Raw genomic sequence first — 25,834 nt, 5'->3', positions numbered from 1 at the left:
ATCACAGCAAGTAATTTAGCATCTTCAAGTCTGCTTCTTCATGTACAAAATGGGTTTAATTCACAGGACTGTTGTGAATATTAAATATCACAAGGCATGTCAGAGCACTAGGAGAACTTTTCATTATTCTCCCTCAACATGTTACCTTCTTTTTGGTAATATGGACCAGCCTTGGACTCCTGCCCTAGCTTCAAATTCTATGTGCTAATGTGTACAACTTTCTAATGCATTTGCTAGACTCCAGCCTTTATGTATTCCCCTACTCTAATAGCTCAAATAAGCTAATAATACTGAAAATACTTCAAAGTGGATGAAGGCTTACAGAAAGGCTCCCCCTGTGGCCAAAAACCTTTCCATCCCGCAAGGCTCAGTTCTCAGATTTAAAAACAAATCCTTTGCTAATCACACCAGCTACTGTGATCTCATCAATGTTTGAACTCTTACTCCTTTGGGGAAAGCATAGATACTTTTGAGAATCTAATAAAATCTATTGGTTGTCTCATGTACACGTACACACACATTTTGTATACAACTGCTAGAGGTTAACAAATAACTTGAAGCTCACCCCGAATCCCAGCCTAAGAACTCCTATCCTATACACTAATAGGTCTAGTAATGGTAGCACAGCTCCCTAGGGACAATTTCAAGCTATGGATGGGAAAGCCGTTATCACAACGACTTTGGAGAGATCCTATTGGCATTAATGGGCGGTGGCCAAGATATTATATATCCCACAACTCACAGGAGCATTCAGTACATGCTAGATATTATGTGCGGCACTCGGGACCATTTCCACCCTTCTAAATGCTCCCCTGTATCACGGGGCCTGAAAGCCTCACTAGCAGGGTTCTGGAGACATTGTTAGAATGGAAAGTAGAAGAGAGGCTCCTCTTTTGGCTCCAGCAAAGGTGGTGGAAGCTGCCTAGTGCAGGCTCCTACAGGGTGGGGTAGATGAGGACTCCTGAAGCATAGGAGAGGCCTGAGGGCTCAGAGAAGGGGCAGTAATGGCTTCCAACACTGCTAGATCTTCAAAAGCCCATGCTCCCCACCCCAGTTTTCTCCATCCAGTTCTTCCAATACATTGAAACCTAATTTCTTATATTTCTAATTTCCTATCTCTTTGCTTGAAACACCTGCTCAGGCTTCCTGACTGATACAGCACACAACAAAGAAATGTCCCACAGCCCACCTCTTTCAAAACTCCTACAGAAATAAACCTACCACAAATACAAAATGGTAATACATTAATATATACTCATACTAAAAAGTTTTTATATCAAGTTATATGAAAAGCCCAGTAATTTAAAAGAAATTCATTACAGAGAGGGAAGCTTAAATGAATTCAAGACATTATCTCTAAATTATTGAATAATTTATTCACTCTCTCCATTCTGACTGTTCAATGGGTTACAGCATTTCCAACTATGCATTTTGTTGGAAAGGATTTCAGTGCAGTGGTACAGTTACAGCAAAAGCTAATAGTAAATATATAAGAGAGAAGATTCAAAACTCCTTTCAAAAGACTTAGAGCCAAATATCAAATAGGTAGAGACACATGAAATGCAGGAAACTCACAGGGTAAGGAAGTCACTATATGACTTTTTCATCACTGTAATTCATTAATAAAGTTTTAAATAATATCTCACATTATTGCTATTCCTATATTTGTTAAATTTTTAGAGCATAATGAGAAATCTATGGTTTGAAAAATGCATATTTTAATTATGTGTTTATTTTGAGGTTGCCTGTTATCTTTCAGTCTTGCCCGAAGAGTAGCTGTGAGGTAGACTTCTGGGAAGAATATCATGTAGCTTTGGTGGTAGTTGTTTTCCCAAGAACGTCTCAATTCCCTGTCACCTATTCAAGGATATGGTCTCCAAATATGTTGAAGAATATGGTCCTTCTGAATGCTAGAGACTGAAACTATGCCTCAACATGTAGTAAGGTTTCAAGATAGAAAATATCTTTTTTGTATTATTTCATCTCTATTTTAATGCATGTCATAACTTAGAGAATTATTTTGATATTACATTTATAATTAAGGCTCAGCCTATTTGCATAAACATCATACTTCCTCATTTTCTCTGTTTCAACAGTCTGTAATTTGCCTTGTTATCCCTATTTCAATTATGGTTATTTCCCTCTTTTTTTAAATCATGTACAAATAAGTTTGTTCTGTTATTACTTCTCCTAACACCAGTTACTTGAGGGCCCACATTTACCTCTGCTCTTTCATTTTTCCTGTACTTGTATAGAATGTCTTCTGATCTCTTCTTCTAACTCTTCTTTCAAATTCAAATGTATCCATCAAAGAGAGGAATAAATATTTTACCTTCTAAAGTAGTTATTTACATTTTGAAATACATGCTATTTTATTATAAATTCTTTTCCTTTTATTTCTTCTTTATATTAGAATTAGGGTATTTTATTAATTTTTACTCATGAGAATATATAAAGAATATTACCTATGAATTTCATTTTAGGATATTAAAGGAAGTGTCTCAAAATATATGCGGTAGGAGTGACGTCAGCATCATGGCGGAGTGAGCTTTCCCGTGAATTCTTCCCCCACAAAATACAACAAAAGTAACAGCCACAGACCAACAACGGAATCCCAGACAGTCAAAAGCTGGAGCGGAGGGATCCACGTTGCCGCACATCTGAGAGCGGAACATGCTGGGCCCCAGGAGGAAGGGGGGAGAGGTAAGGAGAACTCCGCTCCCTCCCCAACAGATCAGCGATCCGGTCCGCGCGGCTCCCAGAGAGGGGGGAGGGGCGGCCCTCGGCGGGAAACTGTAGCTCTTCGGGCTCTCTCAGCCAGTGGGAAACTCCCGCACAGAGGGCTCAGAGGAGCCACAGGGCTACCATCAACATCTGAGCAACCCAGAGAGCGGATAAAGAGGGGCAAACGAGAAGCCTCCCACGTCAGGGACCCAGAGGGCAAAAGACAGAGCTCCCCCCTCCCCGCAACCCGGAGTCTGCAGCTCGACCAGATCTAGCGGTCCGAGGCAGACCTGAATAAACTGGACTGGACCCGTGGATCGCAGTGGGGAAAAGAAACAAAACAAAACAAAACAAAACTGCGGATCGCAGCAGAAAAACTGGGGCAGAGCGCAGGGGGCTTAGACTACACAGCCCTTTACCACCACACAGTGGCGGCAGGTGGAAATTGCAACCAGAGACTTCCAGGATGAGGAAAATCAAAACCAACACAGGAACTACAATGCAAAAATATATGAAATCACCAGACCAGAAACAAAATGACAAGCACCCAGAAATCAACCCCGAAGACACAGAAATCCATAAACTAAATGACAGAGATTTCAAAATAGCTATCATAAAAACACTCAACGAAATACGAGACAACACAGACAAACAATTAAATGAGATTAGGAGTTTCTTCACAAAAGAGATTGAAATCATAAAGAAAAACCTATCAGGGCTGATGGAGATGAAGAACACAATGGAGGAGATAAAGGAGAATCTGGAATCTTTAAAGAACAGAGCTGACAATATGGAGGAAAGAATTAGTACTTTAGAGGATAGGAATACAGATATACTCCAGGTGGAAGAAGAGAGAGAACTAAGACTAAAAAGAAATGAAGAAAGACTCCGAGAAATATCGGACTCTATTAGAAAATGTAACATAAGAATTATAGGTATCCCTGAGGGAGAGGAGAGGGAAAGAGGAACAGAGAGCCTATTCAAGGAAATAATAGCTGAAAATTTCCCAAATCTGGGGAAGGAGCAGGAAATACCAGTAAGCGAAGCCAACAGGACTCCTATATATATTAACAGACAAAGGCCTTCACCACGACACCTAGTGGTAAGGCTAGCCAGGGTCAACGACAAAGAAACAATATTAAGGGCAGCTAGACAAAAACAAAAAATAACGTACAAAGGAACTCCCATCAGGCTCTCAGCGGATTTCTCAACAGAAACTTTTCAGGCTAGAAGAGACTGGAATGATATATTCAAAATACTAAAAGACAAAAACTTTCAGCCAAGAATACTCTATCCAGCAAAAATATCCTTCAAATATGATGGAGAAATAGTAACTCTCCCAGATAAACAAAAGCTAAAGGAGTTCATGGCCACGAGACCGCCACTACAAGAAATACTCAAGAAGGCCCTCAGGCCTGAAAACAAGAAGAGAAAGGGAACACAAAGCTTGGAGTAAGGAGAAAAGTAGGTAGACAAAATCAGAGAAATAGTAGATCTTTACCGGAATAGGTTAGCAACCACTTAAATACTAAACTCAAAGATCAAAGGAAGAAATTCACCAAAAATAAATTTAACCTCATAACTGTAAACACACAGCCACAACACAAGATAGAATAAGGTATAACAAGAGCAACTTAGAAGGGGAAGAGGAAAGTGACTGAATTGACTTAGTATAAGGAAATAGGAGGCTATCAGATAATGGACTATCTCATACAGAAGATTTTTCGCCCAAACCTCAAGGTAACCACTAAACAAATAATCAAATTAAAACCACATATGATAAACAAAGAGAAAACTAGAAGAATCATAAGACAGAACAACCAAACTGAATTGGCAGTCCAAAACAAATGGGACAAGAAACAAAGGAAATGCAAAAGAACCAGAAAATAAGTGACAAAACAGCAACATTCAACCCTCATATTTCAATAATTACCCTGAATGTAAATGGATTGAACTCTCCAATCAAAAGATACAGAGTGGCAGGATGGATTAAAAAGCAAGACCCAACAATATGCTGCCTTCAGGAAACACATCTTAGCACTAAAGACAAGCACAGGCTCAGAGTGAAAGGATGGAAGACAATACTCCAAGCTAATGGCAAACAAAAGAAAGCAGGTGTTGCCATACTCATATCAGACAAAGTAGACTTCAAGATAAAACAGGTTAAGAAAGACAAAGAAGGGAAATATATAATGATAAAAGGGACACTCCATCAAGAAGACATATCACTTATAAATATATATGCACCCAACATAGGAGCACCAATGTACATAAAACAACTATTAACAAACCTAAAAGGAGAAATCAACAACAACACAATAATAGTAGGGGATCTTAACACCCCACTTACAGCAATGGATAGATCATCCAGACAAAAAGTTAATAAAGAAATATTAGACTTAAATGAAAAACTGGACGAGATGGACCTAGTAGACATATACAGAGCACTCCACCCAAAAACAGCTGACTACACATTCTTCTCAAGCGCGTATGGAACATTCTCTAGGATAGACCATATGTTGGGAAACAAAGCAAGCCTCAATAAATTTAAGAAGATTGAAATCATAACAAGCATCTTTTCAGACCATAAGGCTATGAAACTGGAAATGAACCAGGAAAAAAAAACTGGGAAAGTGACAAAAATGTGGAGATTAAACAACATGCTACTGAACAACCAATGGATCATTGATGAAATTAAAGGAGAAATCAAAAACTATCTGGAAACAAACGAAAATGATAACATGCCATATCAAACCATATGGGATGCAGCAAAAGCGGTCCTGAGAGGGAAACTCATAGCGATACAAGCCCACCTTAACAAACAAGAAAAAGCCCTAATAGGCAACCTTAAATTACACCTAACAGAACTAGAAAAAGAAGAACAAACAAAGCCCAAAGCCAGCAGAAGGAGAGAAATAATAAAAATCAGAGCAGAAATAAATGATATTGAGACCAAAAAAACAGTAGAAAGGATTAATGAAACAAAGAGTTGGTTCTTCGAGAAGATAAACAAAATAGACAAACCCTTAGCCAGGCTAACTAAGAAAAAAAGAGAAAAGGCTCAAGTAAATAAAATTAGAAATGAAAGAGGAGAAATTACAACGGATACCATGGAAATACAGAGGATTATAAGAGAATACTATGAGAAATTATATGCCAACAAATTGGACAATCTAGAAGAAATGGATAAATTCTTAGACTTATACAACCTCCCAAAATTGAACCAAGAAGAAATGGAGAATCTGAATAGACCAATCACAAGTAAAGAGATTGAAATAGTAATCAAAAACCTCCCAAAAAATAAAAGTCCAGGACCAGATGGCTTCTCCAGTGAATTTTACCAAACATTCAAAGAAGATTTAATACCCATCCTCCTCAAACTATTCCAAAAAATAGAGGAAGATGGAACACTTCCTGAATCATTCTATGAGGCCAACATCACCCTGATACCGAAACCAGACAAAGACAATACAAAGAAAGAAAATTACAGGCCAATATCGCTGATGAACATTGATGCAAAAATCCTCAACAAAATATTGGCAAACCGAATACAACAATATATTAAAAAGATCATACACCATGATCAAGTGGGATTTATACCAGAGACGCAGGGATGGTTCAACATCCGCAAATTAATCAACGTGATACATCACATCAACAAAACAAAGAATAAAAACCACATGATCGTCTCAATAGACGCAGAGAAGGCATTTGACAAGATACAACATCCATTTATGATAAAAACTCTCAATAAAATGGGAATAGAAGGAAAGTACCTCAACATAATAAAGGCCATATACGACAAACCCACAGCTAACATCATACTCAACGGGGAAAGACTGAAAGCCATTCCTCTGAGAACAGGAACGAGGCAGGGCTGCCCACTCTCACCACTCCTGTTCAACATAGTACTGGAGGTTTTGGCCAGAGCAATTAGGCAAGAAAAAGGAATAAAAGGAATCCAAATAGGTAACGAAGAAGTGAAACTCTCACTATTTGCAGATGACATGATTGTATATATAGAAAACCCTAAAGAATCTGTTGGAAAACTGTTAGAAACAATCAACAACTACAGCAAAGTTGCAGGGTACAAAATCAATCTACAAAAATCAGTTGCATTTCTATATGCTAATAATGAACTAACAGAAAGAGAGCTCAAAAAGATAATACCATTTACAATTGCATCAAAAAGAATAAAATACCTAGGAATAAATCTTACCAAGGAGGTGAAGGACCTATACAATGAGAACTACAAGACATTATTGAGGGAAATCTACGATGACATAAAGAAATGGAAAGATATCCCATGCACGTGGATTGGAAGAATAAACATAGTTAAAATGTCTATATTACCTAAAGCAATCTACAGATTCAATGCAATCCCAATCAGAATCCCAAAGACATTCTTCACAGAAATAGAAAAAAGAATACTAAAATTTATATGGGGCAACAAAAGACCCCGAATAGCTAAAGAAATCCTAAAGAAAAAGAACAAAGCAGGAGGCATCACAATTCCTGACTTCAAAACATACTACAAAGCAATAGTAATCAAAACAGCATGGTATTGGTACAAAAACAGACACACAGATCAATGGAACAGAATTGAAAGCCCAGAAATAAAACCACACATATACGGACAGCTAATTTTCGACAAAGGTGCTAAGGACATGCAATGGAGAAAGGAAAGTCTCTTCAATAAATGGTGTTGGGAAAACTGGACAGCCACATGCAAAAGAATGAAAGTGGACCATGTGCTATCGCCATTCACAAAAATTAACTCAAAATGGATCAAAGACCTGAAGGTGAGACCTGAAACTATAAAACTCATAGAAGAAAATATAGGCAACACACTATTTGACATTGGGTTTAAAGGAATCTTTTCGGATGACATGCCTACCCAGACTAGGGAAACTAAAGAAAAAATAAACAAGTGGGACTTTATCAGACTAAAGAGCTTTTATAAGACAAATGAAACCAGAATCAAGATGAACAAACAACCAACCAGCTGGGAGAGAATATTTGCAAAACATACATCTGACAAGGGGTTGATCTCCATAATATATAAAGAACTCACACAATTGAACAACAAAAAAACAAACAACCCGATCAAAAAATGGGCAGGGGAAATGAACAGACACTTCTCCAAGGAAGATATACAGATGGCCAATAGGCACATGAAAAGATGCTCAACATCACTAATCATCAGGGAAATGCAAATCAAAACAACACTAAGATACAACCTCACGCCCGTTAGAATGGCTATAATCACCAAGACAAAAAACAACAAATGTTGGAGAGGATGTGGAGAAACAGGAACCCTCATACACAGCTGGTGGGAATGCAAATTGGTGCAGCCTCTATGGAAAACGGTATGGAGATTTCTCAAAGAATTAAAAATAGAGATGCCCTATGATCCAGCCATCCCACTACTGGGAATCTATCCAACGCACCTGAAATCAACAATCCAAAGAGGCTTATGCACCCCTATGTTCATTGCAGCATTATTCACCATAGCCAAGAAGTGGAAGCAACCTAAGTGTCCCTCGACTGACGATTGGATTAAGAAAATGTGGTATATATATATAATGGAATACTACTCAGCCATAAAAAAAGGCAAAATCGTCCCATTTGCAACAACATGGATGGGCCTGGAGCGTATTATGTTAAGTGAAATAAGCCAGAAAGAGAAAGACAAACACTGTATGATCTCACTCATATGTGGAATATAAACCAACACATGGACAGAGAAAACTGGACTGTGGTTACCCGGGAAGTGGGGGTGGGGGGTGGGCACAAGGGGTGAAGGGAGTCATATATGGGGTGATGGACAAACAAAAATGTACAACCCAAAATTTCACAATGTTAGAAACCATTAAAATATCAATAAAAATCAAAAAAATATATATATATATGCGATAAAAGGGGAGTGATGGGTTTAAAATAGTTGAGAACCACTGCTATAGGCCTGGATGTCCACCAAATCAAGATAGAATTTATCAGATGTGGCTTGTTCATAGGTGATCATGTATATCTTCAGTACCTTTCACTGTACTGAAAGGTCCTTTAAAGAAAAATACATACCTTACATTTTCTTAATTACTCTACCATATCAGTATACTTAAGAAATACTTTTTAAAAGATGAATGAATTCTTAACTATGTGTCTCCTTATTCCAAGAGAAATGGTCTCCCCAGAAGAAAAAAGTGTTCTTTTCTGTGACTGTGTACGTCTGATATCTGTCTTTACTTAAAGTGAATCATCCCACTCCCTCTTAACTCCAATGCCATTGGAGGCACACGGCCTTCAGTCTGATCAGTCTTGACAACATTTCACAATGGATTTTTAAAAAGCAAAATTATATATATGCCCTTATTATACGAGAGAGAGAGAGAGAGATGCCCAAGAGAAGATAGGTTAAGGAAGTAGTAACCTTTCAAATTAGTCACAGCAACGAAGAGGTACAAGTTGGTTCACAAAAATTATTGTTTTATGGGTCTATCATAAATAATGCCTATAACAATAAAATAATCAGCCTGGTGAATCTTGTCTTTTTGATACAAGTTTTTACTAAAGCCAAAAAATATTTACACACCTCTATTTCCCAGAGTGCTTTAGAACTAGTAGCAGAAGTGGCTGATTGACGCAAGGTTGTACGAAGGAAAATGTGCTGTTTTTTCTCATATTCATCACAAGTCAGAAACTTCTCTTGCTCCGCATGAAACAATCTAACAACGTCACCCTAGAGAAACAGATCAAGAAAAGTGTATTTCCAAGAAAAGTCTGAACAAATAGACATAGGAAGCGAGTGTCTCTGGTTTTGATACTCTGGGCCCTTCTGCTAGCTACTTGGCTTTTAATGATTATTTATACATTTCAAAATATAGGGAGGAAAACTCAGTACCATGGCTCATAGCGTTAACATCTATAGTCACATTCTAAACCAGGAACACCAGTGAATACTCGGCTTTTGCATCGAGAAGTTCAATAAGACTACCTTCAGTTCTTCTAGCAGACGTTCTATGTAGCACGTACTTACTCCTTTTAGTACATCTTCTCGATAGGAACTATATTTCATGAATAAAGTGATTTTCCAGCTAGTGTTGCAATTAACAGCATTCACCTATTAATGAAGAAACGTTAAGTTATAAGACTGCAGATTCCATTTTATACCAGAAATTACTACTTCAACTAGTAAAAAGAGAAAAAAGACAACTTTGGACAATGAAGTATGTACCTCAATGCAAACATCTTCAAAAGACCATCCAAAAATAGCAATAGCTACTCATTATCTACGTGTACCTTAGGAATATTAATCAGCATAACTGGGATTATGCTTAAGAAAACCATGAAAGAAACTAATACGACTTATTTTTTCTGTCATGAGAAAAATCAACAAATTCATTTCCTTTCCTCCTGAACTTACCTCTTTACACCCTGGATTGTCGAGAAGTTCTATGTTGCTGGCGTGTAGTGGCTGTCCTGCATTCACGGGCATCAAAACAACTTTATCTCCTACAACAATCTAGGAATCAAAAATAAGCTGCAATTAAAACACTGCATGGATCGTTGGTGCTATATTTGAAGCCAAAATCAAAATGCCCAGATGTCCTTGTTATTGACCTAACACCTGGCCCATTTATCCTCCATACAAATTTTTGTTCAATTCTTTTTCTCTTTGAGGTAAAGTATCTTCTGATAAATGATCATATAATCACATCCCATAGTACCTATCAGTGTGGATTCATAAAGCTAGTGTAGTTCCTTTTCTTGTTAGTCTCTCATTTCAGTTAGAGCTTTCTTAACATTGGTAAATAGGTCATTATCCCTCCACACGAGCTCTTATGCCATGAGCACAGCAGATATAGAGAGTAAATGCATCTGCCACAAAAAACCAACCTACCTAAATATTAGAACCACTTCAAGTGCACGTAGAAAATGTCATACATTTGTATTATCTCTCAAAAACAAGTCTGTTAAATTTTATCTTTCCCACAATCTCAGAAATTATTAAACATTCTAACGTCATCTGGATTCAGGAAATGAAGAATTAGGTATGACCTTGTAGAAATAGGTTTATTGTTCAGGCTACAAGCATCTAGTTCACTTTTATCTTAAACATCCAAAACTAATATTGCTCCTTAAACCTGGTGTTCATTTTTAAATAAAAAAGTTTTTTAGTTTAAAATTTTGTTAAATTGGTTAAGGGAAAAGTCCTCCTTTTAGAGAAGTAAGTCTAAGTTGATTTTTTTGTTTATGCTATCATTAACACTGTGCAATTTATCTTCAAGTGTTTTTATTCATATCTCAAATTATGGGGAAATGAGTTATATTTTCTTAATGATAATAATGAACAGTTTAATTTTAGAGTTATTTAGTTACTTCTGTTGTTAAATTCCATTAGAAGACTTACTACCTACCATAGTACCTACACTCTCATTTACAGAATTACTCACCATCTCAGAAATGAAAACCAATACCTTCTCTTTGCATATTTCTTACCAACTGAATATCAGAATAGATTTGTTTGACAGATAACTGAAAAACAAATTAGGACTCAGACAATAAAAATAAACAAAACTTCTTCTCCCTATATTTTAACCCAGACCAAGACTTTAAGGAATATAATTTCATATTTTCAATATAAATTAAGCTTTTATGGATTATATACAGGAGTCTACATTTACATATGGTACTGTTGTCACAAAATATCTCCAGAGATTCAAATACGATAGAGAAGCCTCAAGCTCACTATTTGAGCAAAGGAAGGTTGTTCTTTGGTTTGCAGAAATAATTTCTATTGTTTACAGAACTGGTCTCTATTCATCACCTGTCTTTCTAGTCCACAATCAGTCAGATGCTATGACTCACAAAGACCCATCATAGAAGCTCTCTATGTACAGATAAGGGAAGATCATCAAGAAACAGTGTTAAGCGAGAGGATGAGGAGCAGAACTGGGCTATATTTGTGTGAAAAAAGCAAGGGAGGGAGTAAGAGTATATGCATTGGAAATCCTTTCAGTGGTTAACTGCGGAAGAGGGGGCAGGACTTGGGGAGATGGAAAAAAGGATAGGAGAGAGACTTTTCACAATGTATCTTTATATTGTTTTCTATCTTTGAACCATGAATTGGTAAGTATTTTAAAAAATTAAATATAAACAAAAACATATAAAAGTCAACATGACATAAACATATTTCCAACAGCACTTCTGTTGATTCTATGTAACAGCCATGTAAGATTCAACCTGAGATTCTACTGAAAATGAAGAGCAATCCAAACGCCACGGGCAGCTACTCTTCTTTTGAAGTGGCAGCTGGTATGGTGAAAAGAACATTGCAGTAGGAACCAAAACACCAGGGACCTAGTACTGCCTTTGCTGGAATTCCAAGTGGTCTGGCTTTGCAAAACAGGAAAATCTTCTTGCTATTTGAAGAGGCTCTTTCCCTAAGAGTTGCATTTTTCTCTTGATTGAAAGAATATCTGGCCTTTTCTCCCCTTTAAAATCTACCATCAAGGTAAACAACTAACATCTTCTTAGATCAAAGTTGAAAATGAAAAATTAACTACTCAATCATGGGAAAATAAATGAAAATGAAATATTTACGTACTCTGCTCAAGTTTGTCCCCAGTGACTTTCTAACTACTCAACAGAAAGTAAAGGCTTCCATACAGCTGAAAGTTGAGGGATCCATGAATCTATTCCTCCCTACAAATTCACAATTCTGTAAGACATATGTCAAAGGTGCTCTTAAATGGTAGAAACCACTGATTTTTGAGGATATGAACATTTTTCTCCCCAGACTATTATCAGCCTCATTCTTACATTTCATTTTGGTCACCAAACACCTTGTTGGATGCTCGCAACCTAAATCACAACTTAACTAACTGCTAAATAGTAAAATATCATTTTAAAAGTCCTTTGAATATTGCAATTTCCTCTTCTTAGCTTAATATGCTTTTAAAGAAAATCAACAGTAATGAAAACACTTGTTATGAAGTGATAGTATTTCCAATTGCCTTCAATAAAATACAATAGGCTTGTATTTTAGAAAAATGCTACCTATTCTTAGGGAAGAAAATGAGCATTACAACACAATTATTTATGTGGCAAATATAGGGCTGTGGGTGTGCGTATGCTTTCACAGCCAATCTTAATCACATACAAAAGCTACACAGTGGTGAGCAAAAACAGTGAGCTGTTTCAGCAAAAAGCAATGTGGAAGGTTGTTTTAGCCATGCTTTATGGAGCACATCTGTATAAGAAGGATTTCTATACTGCACTTAATTACATTGTGCATTTTAACCAAGATGGAGTGTTTGGGGAGTAAGTTTTTTTTTCCCCCAGTACAACTAATTATTTGAAATAGTTCATTACATTCAACTCTCTGTTGATCCTTTAAAGGCATCTGGGAACAGGGAAAGGAATAGATAGAATGAATAAATAAATAGAATGAATTAATAAAATCCAGAGCAAATCTAAAGGCCCCAAGTTATCCAATCATTTCATAGCATTCCTTTAGAGCTTGAGCCCAGGTTTTCTTTGTTTTGAAGTCTAATTTTCATTGACCACCTACAGACAAGGACACTACTCAGTGGGGGACTGGAGAGGGGAACAGCATTACAAGAAAGGGCATCAAAAGACGTAGGTTGTTCATAAACTGCATTATCAGTCCCTGAATAATTGAGAGTTGACTGTAATTAACTACCTACTGAAATTAAAATATATATCATGCTCACAGCACACATCACTTGATGCCGAAAGAAAAACAGTGGGACTTATTTTTTTAAGGAATCCAACACAAGACTTAAGGTGGATTACATTCCTGCATGCCATGCTTCTTCCAAACCTTACCTAAAGAGGATATCATCAGATAACTTATTAACCAAATTAAACCACGAAGCTTGCTTCCTGTGGAATTGAAATTATACTTCAAAATTCACTGGAAAAATAGGTTCACTATAAAAGAAGATATTTCTAAGACAAGAAATAGCCAAAACATACTTAAAATGTAATCAAAGTACTGAGAAAACTGTCAGAATAATTATACTTTTATATTTATAATGTTAATTTTTTAAAGCTCAATTATTTTTCTTGGTCACCTGACCCAATATTTGTAAGGCATTCTATTTATGAAAGTTATTCAGTATTCAGTGTCAACCAGCATTTACTGATTATCTCCCGTGTGCTAATGACTATCACGTGCTACTTTATTTATTACACACAAAAATATCTATTGATCCTATTGAATCATTTAACATAACCTTTATTTTCCCTACTCTATAAGGTAGCAGAAAATATTTCAGCAACCACTAAAATTTACATGATACAACATGCACATATTGCACAATGCATTTGAAAGACTGTCATCAACTAGCAGGTGCTAATCTATAGCTCCTCACACATTACACATCTATTAAGATGTACAGACTGTAAACGGCTGACATTAGAGCTAGTAAATGAAATATTGTCATGATTCACTATGTTACTCTGTTAATTCAAAAGGGTAGACAACATTTCCTAACATTTCCTAAGCACAGCTCTTTTTCCCATGCTCCCTTCTGATTAGGAAAGGAAGCAAATTCTCCCTCTCTTTTAAAAGGCTCAGGCAATATTAAGGTTACTTAAGTTCTTTCACACAAATTCTAGCTGGAAGATGATTTTAAATTAATCTGAACTTTATCTTTTCACAATTCCTGAGCATAATTTGTACTATAAATAAATACTTCTAACCTATGAAAGATATTAACATAAAAATAATGTGTTGAAGATTGAAAACTATATTTCCTTTCTTTGTACTTTCTGGATTCTCTCACTTATTAAGAATTATTGTCTTTATGAATGCACTGTTTCTTAATTTTATATTTACGTACATTGTCACCCTCGCTTCTCAGCTTCCAGAAGGGATGAATATAGAACCAAGACCCTTCATTTCCTGCAGCATCCAAGGACACGCGCATGGCATTCTTCTCCAGTAAAGCGGGTAACCTCTTGTTGACGGTCAGATACTTGTTGCTTTTTATATGCAGTAGCTGTAGGGAAAAGACACAGATTTCCACCTTTATTCTCTGGTCTCCTCTGCTGATTACATGCATATGTTTATACATATAGCATGTGCCCTAATAACACGGCTTGGATGGAGATTAAACAAAGGCGCTCTTTTCAGACTCCACACTCACCATCTCTCCAAGTTGACTTGCTTTGGGCTCCTCCTCACCTCCACCCCCAATTCTGCTTCATAACGAAGTGGGCAACATGAGGGAAACAAACCAGGGGACATCTCTGAATGACTTTTATCTACTGATAAATAACAGAATAAAACCTGGCTTCCCACAGGAGACCTGGAGGTTCCCTCAAACCACATTCTTTCTCAATTTCTGCATGGCCACAAAAACCGAATACACGAAAGAATAAGCAAGAAACTAAAATAATGCACTAACCCTGCCCACAGACAGCCCTAATTCTTCCTCTGTGAGGAGGCAGGCTGCACATCCTAAATAGGCTCGGCAACTTCTGACAGAGGACGTTGATCCTACTCCCTTCTCAGATAAGTATAGAAGCAACATGTCTCAGATTTTTTAGATTCTATGGATAAAATCTTTCCAAGACATGATTTTACTGAGTAGAATAACTAAAATAACCTTCCTGTCTATTATTACAATCATTTCAAAACAGAATGGTCATTTTAATATCCACAATATGAAGGAAATTATCTCATAAACCAATGTAAACCCTCATGGGCCAACCCAACTCCTTTGGGATCCACCATGTTAGCGCACATGGCTCAGCCCCTAACGACCACGCGAACATTTGCACTTGAGGTTCTTGACAAAAAACATAAGCTCCACTTGCTGACACTTAATATTAATCAAAACTTGGTCAAGAGAAACTCAATTTATGGAGGATTCCCCAAGGGACATGCAGCCTACCCATGCCACAGGTATCACATAATCTATCATTAGAGTAAGTCACATACTCAGGGAGCTATAGAGCCAGGGGCTCTCATCTTGTCCCATGGGAGAACTGCTTCAACTGCCCTGTGCTCTGGTATTTTGCCATTGGCCAATAACAAAACATCAGGGAATAGTATTTTTTAAAACAGCTCTATGAAATACCTCATTGTAGTATTTACTGTAAAGAAGTTGTTAAGGCTATTGTTTACTATATTAAACAGTGTCCTCTTTATGAGAGCTCGCTAGAGAAACACTTCTCTGATTTTCTTCCTGGCAATGTGTGTCCTTCTAGATCTCTGACTTAGTTCTACACTATGGACCTCCAATGCACACGCTGTAATATATCACGCTTCCCTTATAGCTAAGCGGGCAACAAAAAGGCTTCAAGCCAAAGTTTACCAGACTTTACAGCACAGTTTTTATAAATATGCCTCACCTCTGACTTCACTTTATTCATCCAACCATTATTTTCCCTTTGACTGAGTTGCCTTATTTATTTCTCTTTTATCTTGTTATGTGGTATGTATTTCTGAAAATGCCTTACATTCTTTTTGGAACAAGGTGGGGCATATATTAACAAATAACCGAGTACAAAGCTAAGATCGAAGTGAAGCACAAGAAAGGAACACAGCTGAGATAAATCAGTGTGCAGAATAATTGAAATAGAACATCTAATCACAACTCAAGGAAAATTTCCATTTAAAAGTACAATTTGAAAACTTTCTTCTCTCCACAAAATGAAAATATAAAGCTTCATATGTTACATGTTAGTCCCATTAATTCTAAAGGACTATTTTACTACAGGCCTTTAGAAATTATGTTTCCCCATCTTCTTCCTTTTGTTATAATAACTTGTGCATATATGTAGATAAGCTCACTTCTTTTTGTGTATACACCAGACTTATTCCCAGACGTATAGATTGGTGCACTGAATACCAACTGAAAATATCACAATATCCGTAATTCCCACCAAAGAACAAACGACTGTATCCCAAAATTTTAATGCAGTCTGGCATTCCTACCAAATGCAAACTACCCATAAAACATTCATCTCTTTTAAGAGAAAGTAAATAGACACTTACTTGTATAACATTACTGTATTTCACAATTTCTCCCAACAGTTTCTTATTCTCTGATTCGTTTTGTTTTTGTTCCAGTTCTGCAGCATGCTATAGAATGATTATCAAATATTCAGTGTGGAAACATAGTAAACAGAGTACAATATTTTTTTTAGGAACGAAGAACACAACCATGAATAAAATAGGCTGGTTGCTTTACTCTTGGTGTTGGGGGCGGGGGTGGGGGGCAAAAATTAAATACAGTGTGATAATTCTCTCAATGTAATGCTGAAATGTGGCCCAGAATATGTTGGGATGCTTTTACATAGGAAATTTCAGAAAAGTACTAGGCTCTTTGGTTATAAAATTACTTTCAGAATGCATATTGCTAGAGAAACCAACCAGGATAGTAGGTGAATTTCAAAAGTCTCAAAATACAGTTTTAATTCTGAAAGCATCAGGAACTTTAATGACACAAAATTAAGTTCTATCAGATTTACACTCGGTCCAAACCAGGAACAACAGACTTTCAATTTTTTTTCCATAGTCTTTAAAAAAATTAAATACTATACCAAGTAAAATATAACTGGATTTGATATTCCTACAGAGATTTTGAATTGGTTTCCAGTTTGATGTGAATCTTTGAATTAGTCTGACACATCCTAAACAATAGCAGCAGGAACGTATTACCTACCCGCCAGGAAATCAGGAGTCACATCCTCTAACTTAAAAGTCCCTTCCCGTTTCAATGTGTTGCTACATCTATTCTAAATCTCTGTGTATTGACTGAAATCACTAACCTACGAAATAGATCTTTTGTTATTGCTGTTCTTGGTACAACCTAAGCCAGACAAATGGAAGCCTGGCCCTTACCTGTAATTTCTTCAGCAAGGCTGCCTCTGTGTGGTTCCCTTGTTTGGCTTGCTTAGCTTTCCAATACTGTTTCTGGGCAGAATATCGGTTCATAGGGCACACCTTAAAGAGGCAGTCTATGACAAACCAAAAAACACAAACACTGTAACTAAGACAACCAGCATTTCTTAGATTTACCTTATAGCCTAGGGCTGGAATCTTGGAATCTCTGAGTATAAAGAACATTTAAACGTCATCTAGCCCATTCCCCCATCAACTCTTAAATTCCCCCCATAATATCCTTTTCAAATAATTAGACTGTTAAAATACCCCCTTCTTCATTAGTTTAGGTTTTTTACAGGATACCACAGCTAGTGTAATTTATAAAGAAATCAAACAAATGTAATCATTATATTGTAAGGCATTTCTTAACTATAATGGAGTACCTGGTCTTAGAAAGTGAATAGAATGAGATTAGTGAGTTTCACTGCCTTATCCGAACTTGCACAACTAATTACTTTTTCTTTTCTTTTTTTTTTTTGGAGGAAGATTGGCCCTGAGCTAACATCTGTTGTCAATCTCCCTCCTTTTTTCCTTTTTTTCTCCCCAAAGCCCCAATAGATATGTATGTCATAGTTGTACATCCTTCCAGCTGCTCTATGTGGGACGCCACCTCAGCACGGCTTGATGAGCGGTGTGTAGGTCTGCGCCCAGGATCTGAACCAGCAAACCCTGGGCCGCCAAAGCAGAGTGCATAAACTTAACCGCGACACCATCGGGCCGGCCCCACTAATTACTTTTTCATGGCATGTATCTTTGACAGCCAGAGTGATGCAAAAAGTAGAAACAATCACAGCTGACCATTTCAGTCATCCATTCCCAAAGTTTCAACACACCTGGGATGAATACGGTGTAGAAATCTGAGATGTAGTGTGTTATAAAGGAAAAACAAAGCAAAACAATCAAATAAATCAAGATTATAGTCCTGAGTCTACTACTAAACATCAAGACAGGAAGTTCTAGTGGAATAATATAGTTAGTGATATCTCTAAGTCAAAAAGCAAAATATATTTTTTCTTTTTAATGAGGAAAATAGAAGTTTGACTAAACAATACTTCTATATGCTAATGATTTTGCATTGTCTGTGGACTGGATTACAATCTTGAATAAAGGTCAATTCCCAATATTCTATGATAAAGGAGTAGTGACATAGAAGACCCAAACATTATTTTCATTTTTCTCACAAAAAATTGTAAGAATTCAACGTAACAAATTTACTGTATTTTGATGGATGTGTTCATATTGACAATCATTCTCATTTTTCAAATACTTATCACAAAAATAAAATTCAGTCAGCTCAAATATCCATTTTAGCCACATTCTTGACTATATTGTATATATGCTCATTTTATTATTCTCTGTAAAATTAATTATATAATTAAATGATAGACTAGATCTCTCTTGAAATCACACTTCCTCACACTTCTAATCGCATAACTGATCAAGAAATATGACTATAAATTTTTTAAGGAATTTTAAAAATACAGAAGAAATAATGACTTTTTTTCTACAGCTTGTAATTATAAACACAAATTCTATTGATTGCCCTCCCCCCATACACACACAAGGCTATAAAACACTACTTATTAATTTCTGGTCTAAAAGCTACTGATGTGGAAGAGTAAATATTTCAGAAGTAGCAGAAAACAGACACTTTCTAACTGCTAAAAGTAGGCTGAGAGGCTGTTACAATTACAATATGATACAGCCACTCCACACGTGTGCAAAAACCAAATAACTAGACCTGAAAACCGCTAAGGATAGCAACATATTTTATAAGCCCTAGAAATTACTTCCTATATGTTAACAACCACAAAGAGAAATTACAAATTTTTTTCAAGCATAAATATAGAGGTTGTTTACAGATACCTCCAAAAGAGTGCTCCTAATTTAACGCAGCAGACTATTTTGACTATCCTATATTAGGCAAGTAACCAAATTTTACATTGTTTTAGTGCAGCAAAAACACACATCTGTAGTGAAGCAGAACTGAACTCTATAAGCTGCAGTCTATACTTCCGACTTCCCTCACGTATAAAAAGAAAAGAGAAAAATTGTGTTCTTCTCCATTACTTCAAATTCCTAATTAAGTTCATTAGAAAATGGTCATTTGACAGAGAAAATATTTTTCCTACATTCTAAGCCACCCCAGCAGCACTTCTAATTAGTGGTATCTTTGGGTAGCAAGCAAATAAACTGTGTGTGCTATGGTCCTGATCGTTGTGGATGAAGTTATTGTGAAGCAAAGCTAAACATTCAGCCAACCCAGGTTTACTGGTCAGGTTGTGCTGCTGGGTGATAAATCCTGTCCTCAGAAAGGTCACAGTCTACTGGGTAAGACAGGCATCTACCATGTGTTGAAGTTTCACAATGGGGCTCTGGAGAAGGTGTTGTGGGGCACAAAGATGCACGTGGCCAGCTTTACCAGGGGAGGTCAGAAAGTCTTCCCAAAGGAGAAGACACAAGCCAACTTTCAGAGGACCAATACTAATTCAGCACATTGGCAAAGGGGATCAAATGCTCAGAGGGGAGGGGCATTCCAGAGCCAACTGGCCGCACAAAGGCAGAGAAGAAGAATGCTAAGGGACCCGCTGACCATGCAGTAAAACTACCACCTAGGCTGTGAAATGAAAACGGAGTGGATGGCTGAAGTCAGGGTCTGCAGATTGCTATGTGCTAGGCTAAGGAGTATTTGCCCCACGGAAAAGGTCAAACTCATGAAGGGTGTTAAGCTCCTACAGCATGTGAAAGAGGACATGAACAAGAGGCGAGAAGACCAGCACAAAAGCCCACTGCCAGCGTGCTGAGAGACAGTGAGGATCTGAATTTGCGCTGTATGGTAATTGTAAGGTAGCCAATGATTTAAAAGAAAGCAGCAGAACGGACAGGCTTACTAATCTATAAGATGTGGAGTAGGAAAAGGTGAGGGAGAGGGAAGGGAAGATGGCCAAATGAACAAGCTCCCACCCACTCTGTCTGAGATACCAAGTCTTAGATTTCAAAAGCCCTTTCCATCTTCAGAGCCTTAGTTTTTTTTTTTTTTTAAATATGAGTCAGTTTATTCAAGTAGTTTTATATACAGCATTTTATTTTATTTTATTTTTCCCCCCAAAGCCCCAGTAGATAGTTGTATGTCATAGATGCACATCCTTCTAGTTGCTGTATGTGGGACGTGGCCTCAGCATGGCCAGAGAAGCGGTGCGTTGGTGCACACCCGGGATCCGAACCCGGGCCACCAGCAGCGGAGTGCGCGCACTTAACCGCTAAGCCATGGGGCCAGCCCCAGAGCCTTAGTTTTATGGTCTTCCTCAGCAACCCGCCACAGGTGGCATCTCATTTTATATTACAAAAAATAACCACTCTGTTTCTGCATGGGAACTAATACCGCAGGACTACTTTGGTTGATGGGAGGGAATGTAGGGCATACACGGACTTACGTAAAAATACTTTTGTTGATCGTGGTGGTGGTGATGGTGATGAGTGTGTATGTGTGTTTAATTCTCTCTGCCTCTTTTAGAAAACACTAAAAAATATCTGCTCGTCTTGGACTAGTCACATATTTTGTCTGATTCTAAATTCATTGCATAATAAAAGTGTTAATAATACCTGCCACGCCTAATTTACAAGGCTGCTGAGATGCGAAAAAAGATAATCTACATGAAAGTACTCTGCAAACTTTTAAGCTCTATTATAAATGTAAGGTATTATTATTAACATTGCTTCATTCGTTCAGCCATAGCTTCATTAAGATTGAGATGACTAAACCCTTACAGAGCTCTCAGCAAAGAGCCACAAAAGTAGAATTCTCAGATTAAACCCAAACAAAAGTTGTCCAAGACAAGGTGTTCGCCCCTTTGGTTTAAGATGCCACAAGGTGTTTTTGTATAAAATTCTTGAGTTCCCTGAAACAGCATGGCAGTGAGCAGAGGCCGCAATCTCTATTACCCTGTAAAATCTTTTAAAATATGCAGATACAGCCACTAACACCAGCACGGGGGGGGGGGGGGGGGGGGGGAGACTTTGACAAGCAAGCAGGAATCCAGCTATTTCAGAGCTATCCGCTCTCATCCGCCCTCCTCACCCTGCTTAATAAAGCCAGCTCTCTAGCATTCCTTAGTCTGCTCATTCTCTAAAATCAGAGGTATATATACTACTAAGAGAAAGGTTTTAGGGGGCTTTCCAATTAGAAACCACTCGGTGGTTTCTACGACAAAAGACAGTGTCGTTTGTTAATTAGGTAACAATCTCTTCAGCATTTCAAGACTTAAAGAATAATACAAAAGGAAAGATTTGCCTCATACAGCAAACACCAAAAGCACAAACAAAAGGAAGTCATTTGAGCTAAATTTTTTAAAAAGCTTAACCTGAAGACCTGAAGCCAACGATTTTGCAGAATTACAAAAGTTCAGGAAATGTTAGTACTCTGACAAAACATGATATGTTCAGTCAGGCAATATTATAAGAACTATGCCTTAGAATTAGAACATTCTTGTTAACAACTGTGGAAGGAAATGAAGCCTCCCAGAAGCGTCCACTTTAAACTGAAAGAATCAGGGGCATTTTGAGCCTGCTTATAAATGCTAGTGGAGGGAAGAAATAGGAATGCCATTCAAACAGTGTGGAGCACGTAATCCACGGCATGGAACACTGTAAATCGAAGAACCAATCTTCCCACATGATTCTGTATAAATCTGGCAGGAAACCAGTCTAAACCTCCACTTACAACACCTAGCTAAATAGTTTTGAAATATTTAGCTTTGTACCTATAAAAGCACTTTCTAAAATATTTGTATCTAAGGCAGTTTCTGTACCCAGAAACTATCTCTAGGACTCCATCTGGGACTATTACACATAAAGTTCAAGTTATATAGTGGTCAGCAACTTCCTTTGGGAATGGTAGAAAGAAAACTTTCTGTTTCATTTCTCCTCCCTCCTAAAGATGTTGTAAGATTTAAATGAGGCAAGACATATTAAACCATCAGCAAATGCCTGTCACAAAGCAGGCATTCAACAAATGGCTCTTTCATGGCAGCTTGTAAAATTACCTCATCCTGATTACAGGGAACATGGTTGCCAAGGGCTTTATCATCTCCACATGGAGAAAGGTGGGGGGGGGGGTGCGTCTAGAGGGCTTCCTTTTCTCTTTACCATATAAACAGGATGCAGCAGAATTCAATGAAGACAATGGGGCCTTCCCAATGATAAAATGGAAAGTGGTAAGAAAACTCTCCCTAGGGTAGGGGACACGCAGACAAGGGGTCACTGGACACTAGCAATTAGAATTCAGAGTTGGTCAGAGGAGAGGTACACATTCATTAGCTGAAAATATAATGGTAGCTCTCTTTTTGTTTTTCAGTTTCTCTAAGAAACACATCCTGAAAGACAGTGTTTGTATAAAACTGTTTATGTTTAGAGTGTGTTTTAAAAAGGAGTGTGTTTTGTTTTATTTAAGCATGGAAATTTCAAACCAAACATCTACCTCCCTTGATCAAAGCGTAAGGCAAGTGTAGAGAGGGTATCTATGAGGGAAATTGTTCTCTAGAATGTTACAAAGGCCAAAGAAAATTTATTGCAGGTGTTAGCAAATATTAAATTGATCACAACACATGGATGGGCAACCACGAAGACTGCAGGATAACTTCCTCTAGGCAAAAGTCAGCTATTTTACTACTGAAGAGGGAGAAAAATGGCCTTTTGTAGTTACAGGCTTGTAGACTACAAAAATGTTAGAACTCGAAAGGGCCTCAGATAAAATCTGACCTTTCCCTTCTCTGAGATAAAGAAGGAAAAACTCAGAGAGTGAGTTGCCTTGGTCCTTCATGATAGAATCTCTAGATTAAAATAAATTATACGTATGAACAAGTTCAACCACACATAGGATGCTTGAATGCCCTGACAAGTGACTGTCTGGCCCCTTGGTGGTAGGGACGTTAAGCCCACACTTGGTTTGCTCACTATGGTTTCCTACCATGGAGCACTCTGCAAACTATAGAGAGTACTACATATTGATAACAAGGATCATTTGATCTTCACAACAACCTTGAGAGTTAGCCAGGATTATTTTCTCCGTGTTCCAGAGAAAGAAAATAAGACTTTTCTTAAGTCCACAAAACTGGTAAGGAATTGAGCTGGAATTTGAACTGAGATCCTCTGAACCCAATTCAGTGTCCTGCCGCTATGCAATGGTGCCATTTGAAAGCAGACTTGTCATATTGAGGCAAAATCTGTCCCATTTTAAATGCTGTTCATAATTCTACACATAAAACTTCCAGGCCACTTAGAACAAATCTAATTCGACTTTTACACAGTAGCCCTAAATATCCCAAGACAGCAACCATTTGACGTCTCTACCTCATCTTTGATTTGATTATCACACCAGGATCTCCTCGAAAAATACCATTTTTATTACCAAATACTAAGAACATTCCTTTCCTCAGAATAGATGTGATTTTAGCCGATGAAAGATTGGCTTGTTAAGGGGCCGGCCTGGCGGTGGAGCGGTTAAGTGCACGTGCTCAGCTTCGGAGGCCCGGGGTTCACAGGTTCGGATCCCGGGCATGCACCGACGAACAGCTTGTCAAGCCATGCTGTGGCAACATCCCATACAAAGTAGAGGAAGATGGGCACAGATGTTAACCCAGGGCCAATCTTCCTCAGCAAAAAAAGAGGAGGAGTGGTATCAGATATTAGTTCAGGGCTGATCTTCCTCACCAAAAAAAAAAAAAAAAAGATTGACCTGTTAAGGCATTTATTAAAGCACTTAATGTATTTAGCAAGTATAGACAATGGAAAAAGCTCTGGCCAGGGAGTGAGATGTGCCTCAGTCTCTATCCTACCACAGTCTTGCAACATAATACAATCTCTAGAGAAATATTATGAGGATATATGTAATACGTAATACTTTGAAAGAAACTAATAAATGGGTTTTTCATGGGAAATATGCCACAGGTGCATATATAATTAAATACATGTTAAGACATCAATAGGAACATTATAGAATCTTAGTCTCAAAAACATTTATCACCTGACTAATGCATTAATGGGTAAATACTCAAAAATAAATGAAACTTTATATTTTGCTTCTTTGGAGTGGGGAGGAAAAATAAAATTCAAATGCATCAACTCTACTTTCAATTCTTGTCAAAGTCTGAATTTTAGCAGTAAGCAAACCATTACACTAGACATAAGTAGAATTTCTATCAGAAAACCATAATGTATCATTTTTTAATTAATTTTCCTACTCTCAAAGTGTCAAATTAATACTGATAATCAAAAATGTGTAATAAGCAGACCGATTTAGAAATCAAAATGCAAGTCTCTAAATCCCATTACACAAATATCAGGTCTGAAAGAAAAGAAACAGAAATGAATTTATACACACATAAACGTGTATCTGTACATGTATATATGCACACATATATAAATGCACACATATATGTTTTTATATATATTTTATATATGTTTATTTTTATTTATAAGTATATATTTCCATAGTGTCTCCTATATATCAGAGGATATCACATACATTACCTCATTTAATTCTTCTAAAAGCATTTTGAGGTAAGCCTTAATTTTATAAATAAGGAAAGAGAAACTCAGAACGTTTTAGAGATCTACCCTAAAGTCACAAAGCGAGTTTTCAGACTTAATCCAGATCAATCTGTCTCCAAAGCCCATCTTCATAATTTAATAGAAGACACTCTACATTTCTCAAATTAAAACAAACAAACACATCTAGGTCCATTCACTGGAATTAAAACACACAACATGATAGTCTAGCTTTCCCCGGTTTCATACTCCAAGAGATGCTGAACTTCTATGAGGACCCAAAAATATATTAAAAAGAGACTATCTGAATATCTTAACTATGACCTAAAAGAAGTAGCAAAGTCACAAGCTAGAAACACGTGGGCAGGGAACTTTACGGCCTCAAGCCCTCCACCTGGAAAGTAATAATTTTCATATAACTTAGCAATTAAATTGTTAATTCAGGTAAATTAACTTTATAGAGATAGGCTCACCTTTTAAAACCAATTTCAGCATGGCAATAATAACTCCTGGCCTAAAATTTAAAAAAAAAAGTCTAACACAGGCTATTTCATGCCGAGATATAGATATGTAATAGAGATATTTAGATTGAAGAATTGCTTTCTATTCATTGTCTAGCTACTGAATTAATTACTATTCTCA

The 25,834-nt window shown here is 37.2% G+C and overlaps 1 protein-coding gene across 1 annotated transcript in view; it reads right to left on the bottom strand.

The window, feature by feature from the left end:
* Nucleotides 1-25,834, bottom strand: part of ITPR2 (inositol 1,4,5-trisphosphate receptor type 2) — a 472,032-nt gene that overhangs the window by 370,220 nt on the left and 75,978 nt on the right. The window contains exons 3-8 of the mRNA XM_058558623.1: nucleotides 17,606-17,721; nucleotides 16,757-16,843; nucleotides 14,595-14,753; nucleotides 10,148-10,246; nucleotides 9,761-9,844; nucleotides 9,317-9,463 (exon numbers count right to left, since the gene is read on the bottom strand). Coding sequence (XP_058414606.1) covers nucleotides 9,317-9,463; nucleotides 9,761-9,844; nucleotides 10,148-10,246; nucleotides 14,595-14,753; nucleotides 16,757-16,843; nucleotides 17,606-17,721 — 692 coding nt within the window. The remainder of the gene's footprint in view (nucleotides 1-9,316; nucleotides 9,464-9,760; nucleotides 9,845-10,147; nucleotides 10,247-14,594; nucleotides 14,754-16,756; nucleotides 16,844-17,605; nucleotides 17,722-25,834) is intronic.

This window comes from Diceros bicornis, chromosome 17 (genome assembly GCF_020826845.1).
Source record: "Diceros bicornis minor isolate mBicDic1 chromosome 17, mDicBic1.mat.cur, whole genome shotgun sequence".
NCBI classification, from domain to species: Eukaryota; Metazoa; Chordata; class Mammalia; order Perissodactyla; family Rhinocerotidae; genus Diceros; species Diceros bicornis.
The sequence above is the reverse complement of the archived record's forward strand: the minus strand, read 5'-3'. Positions and strand labels throughout refer to the sequence as shown.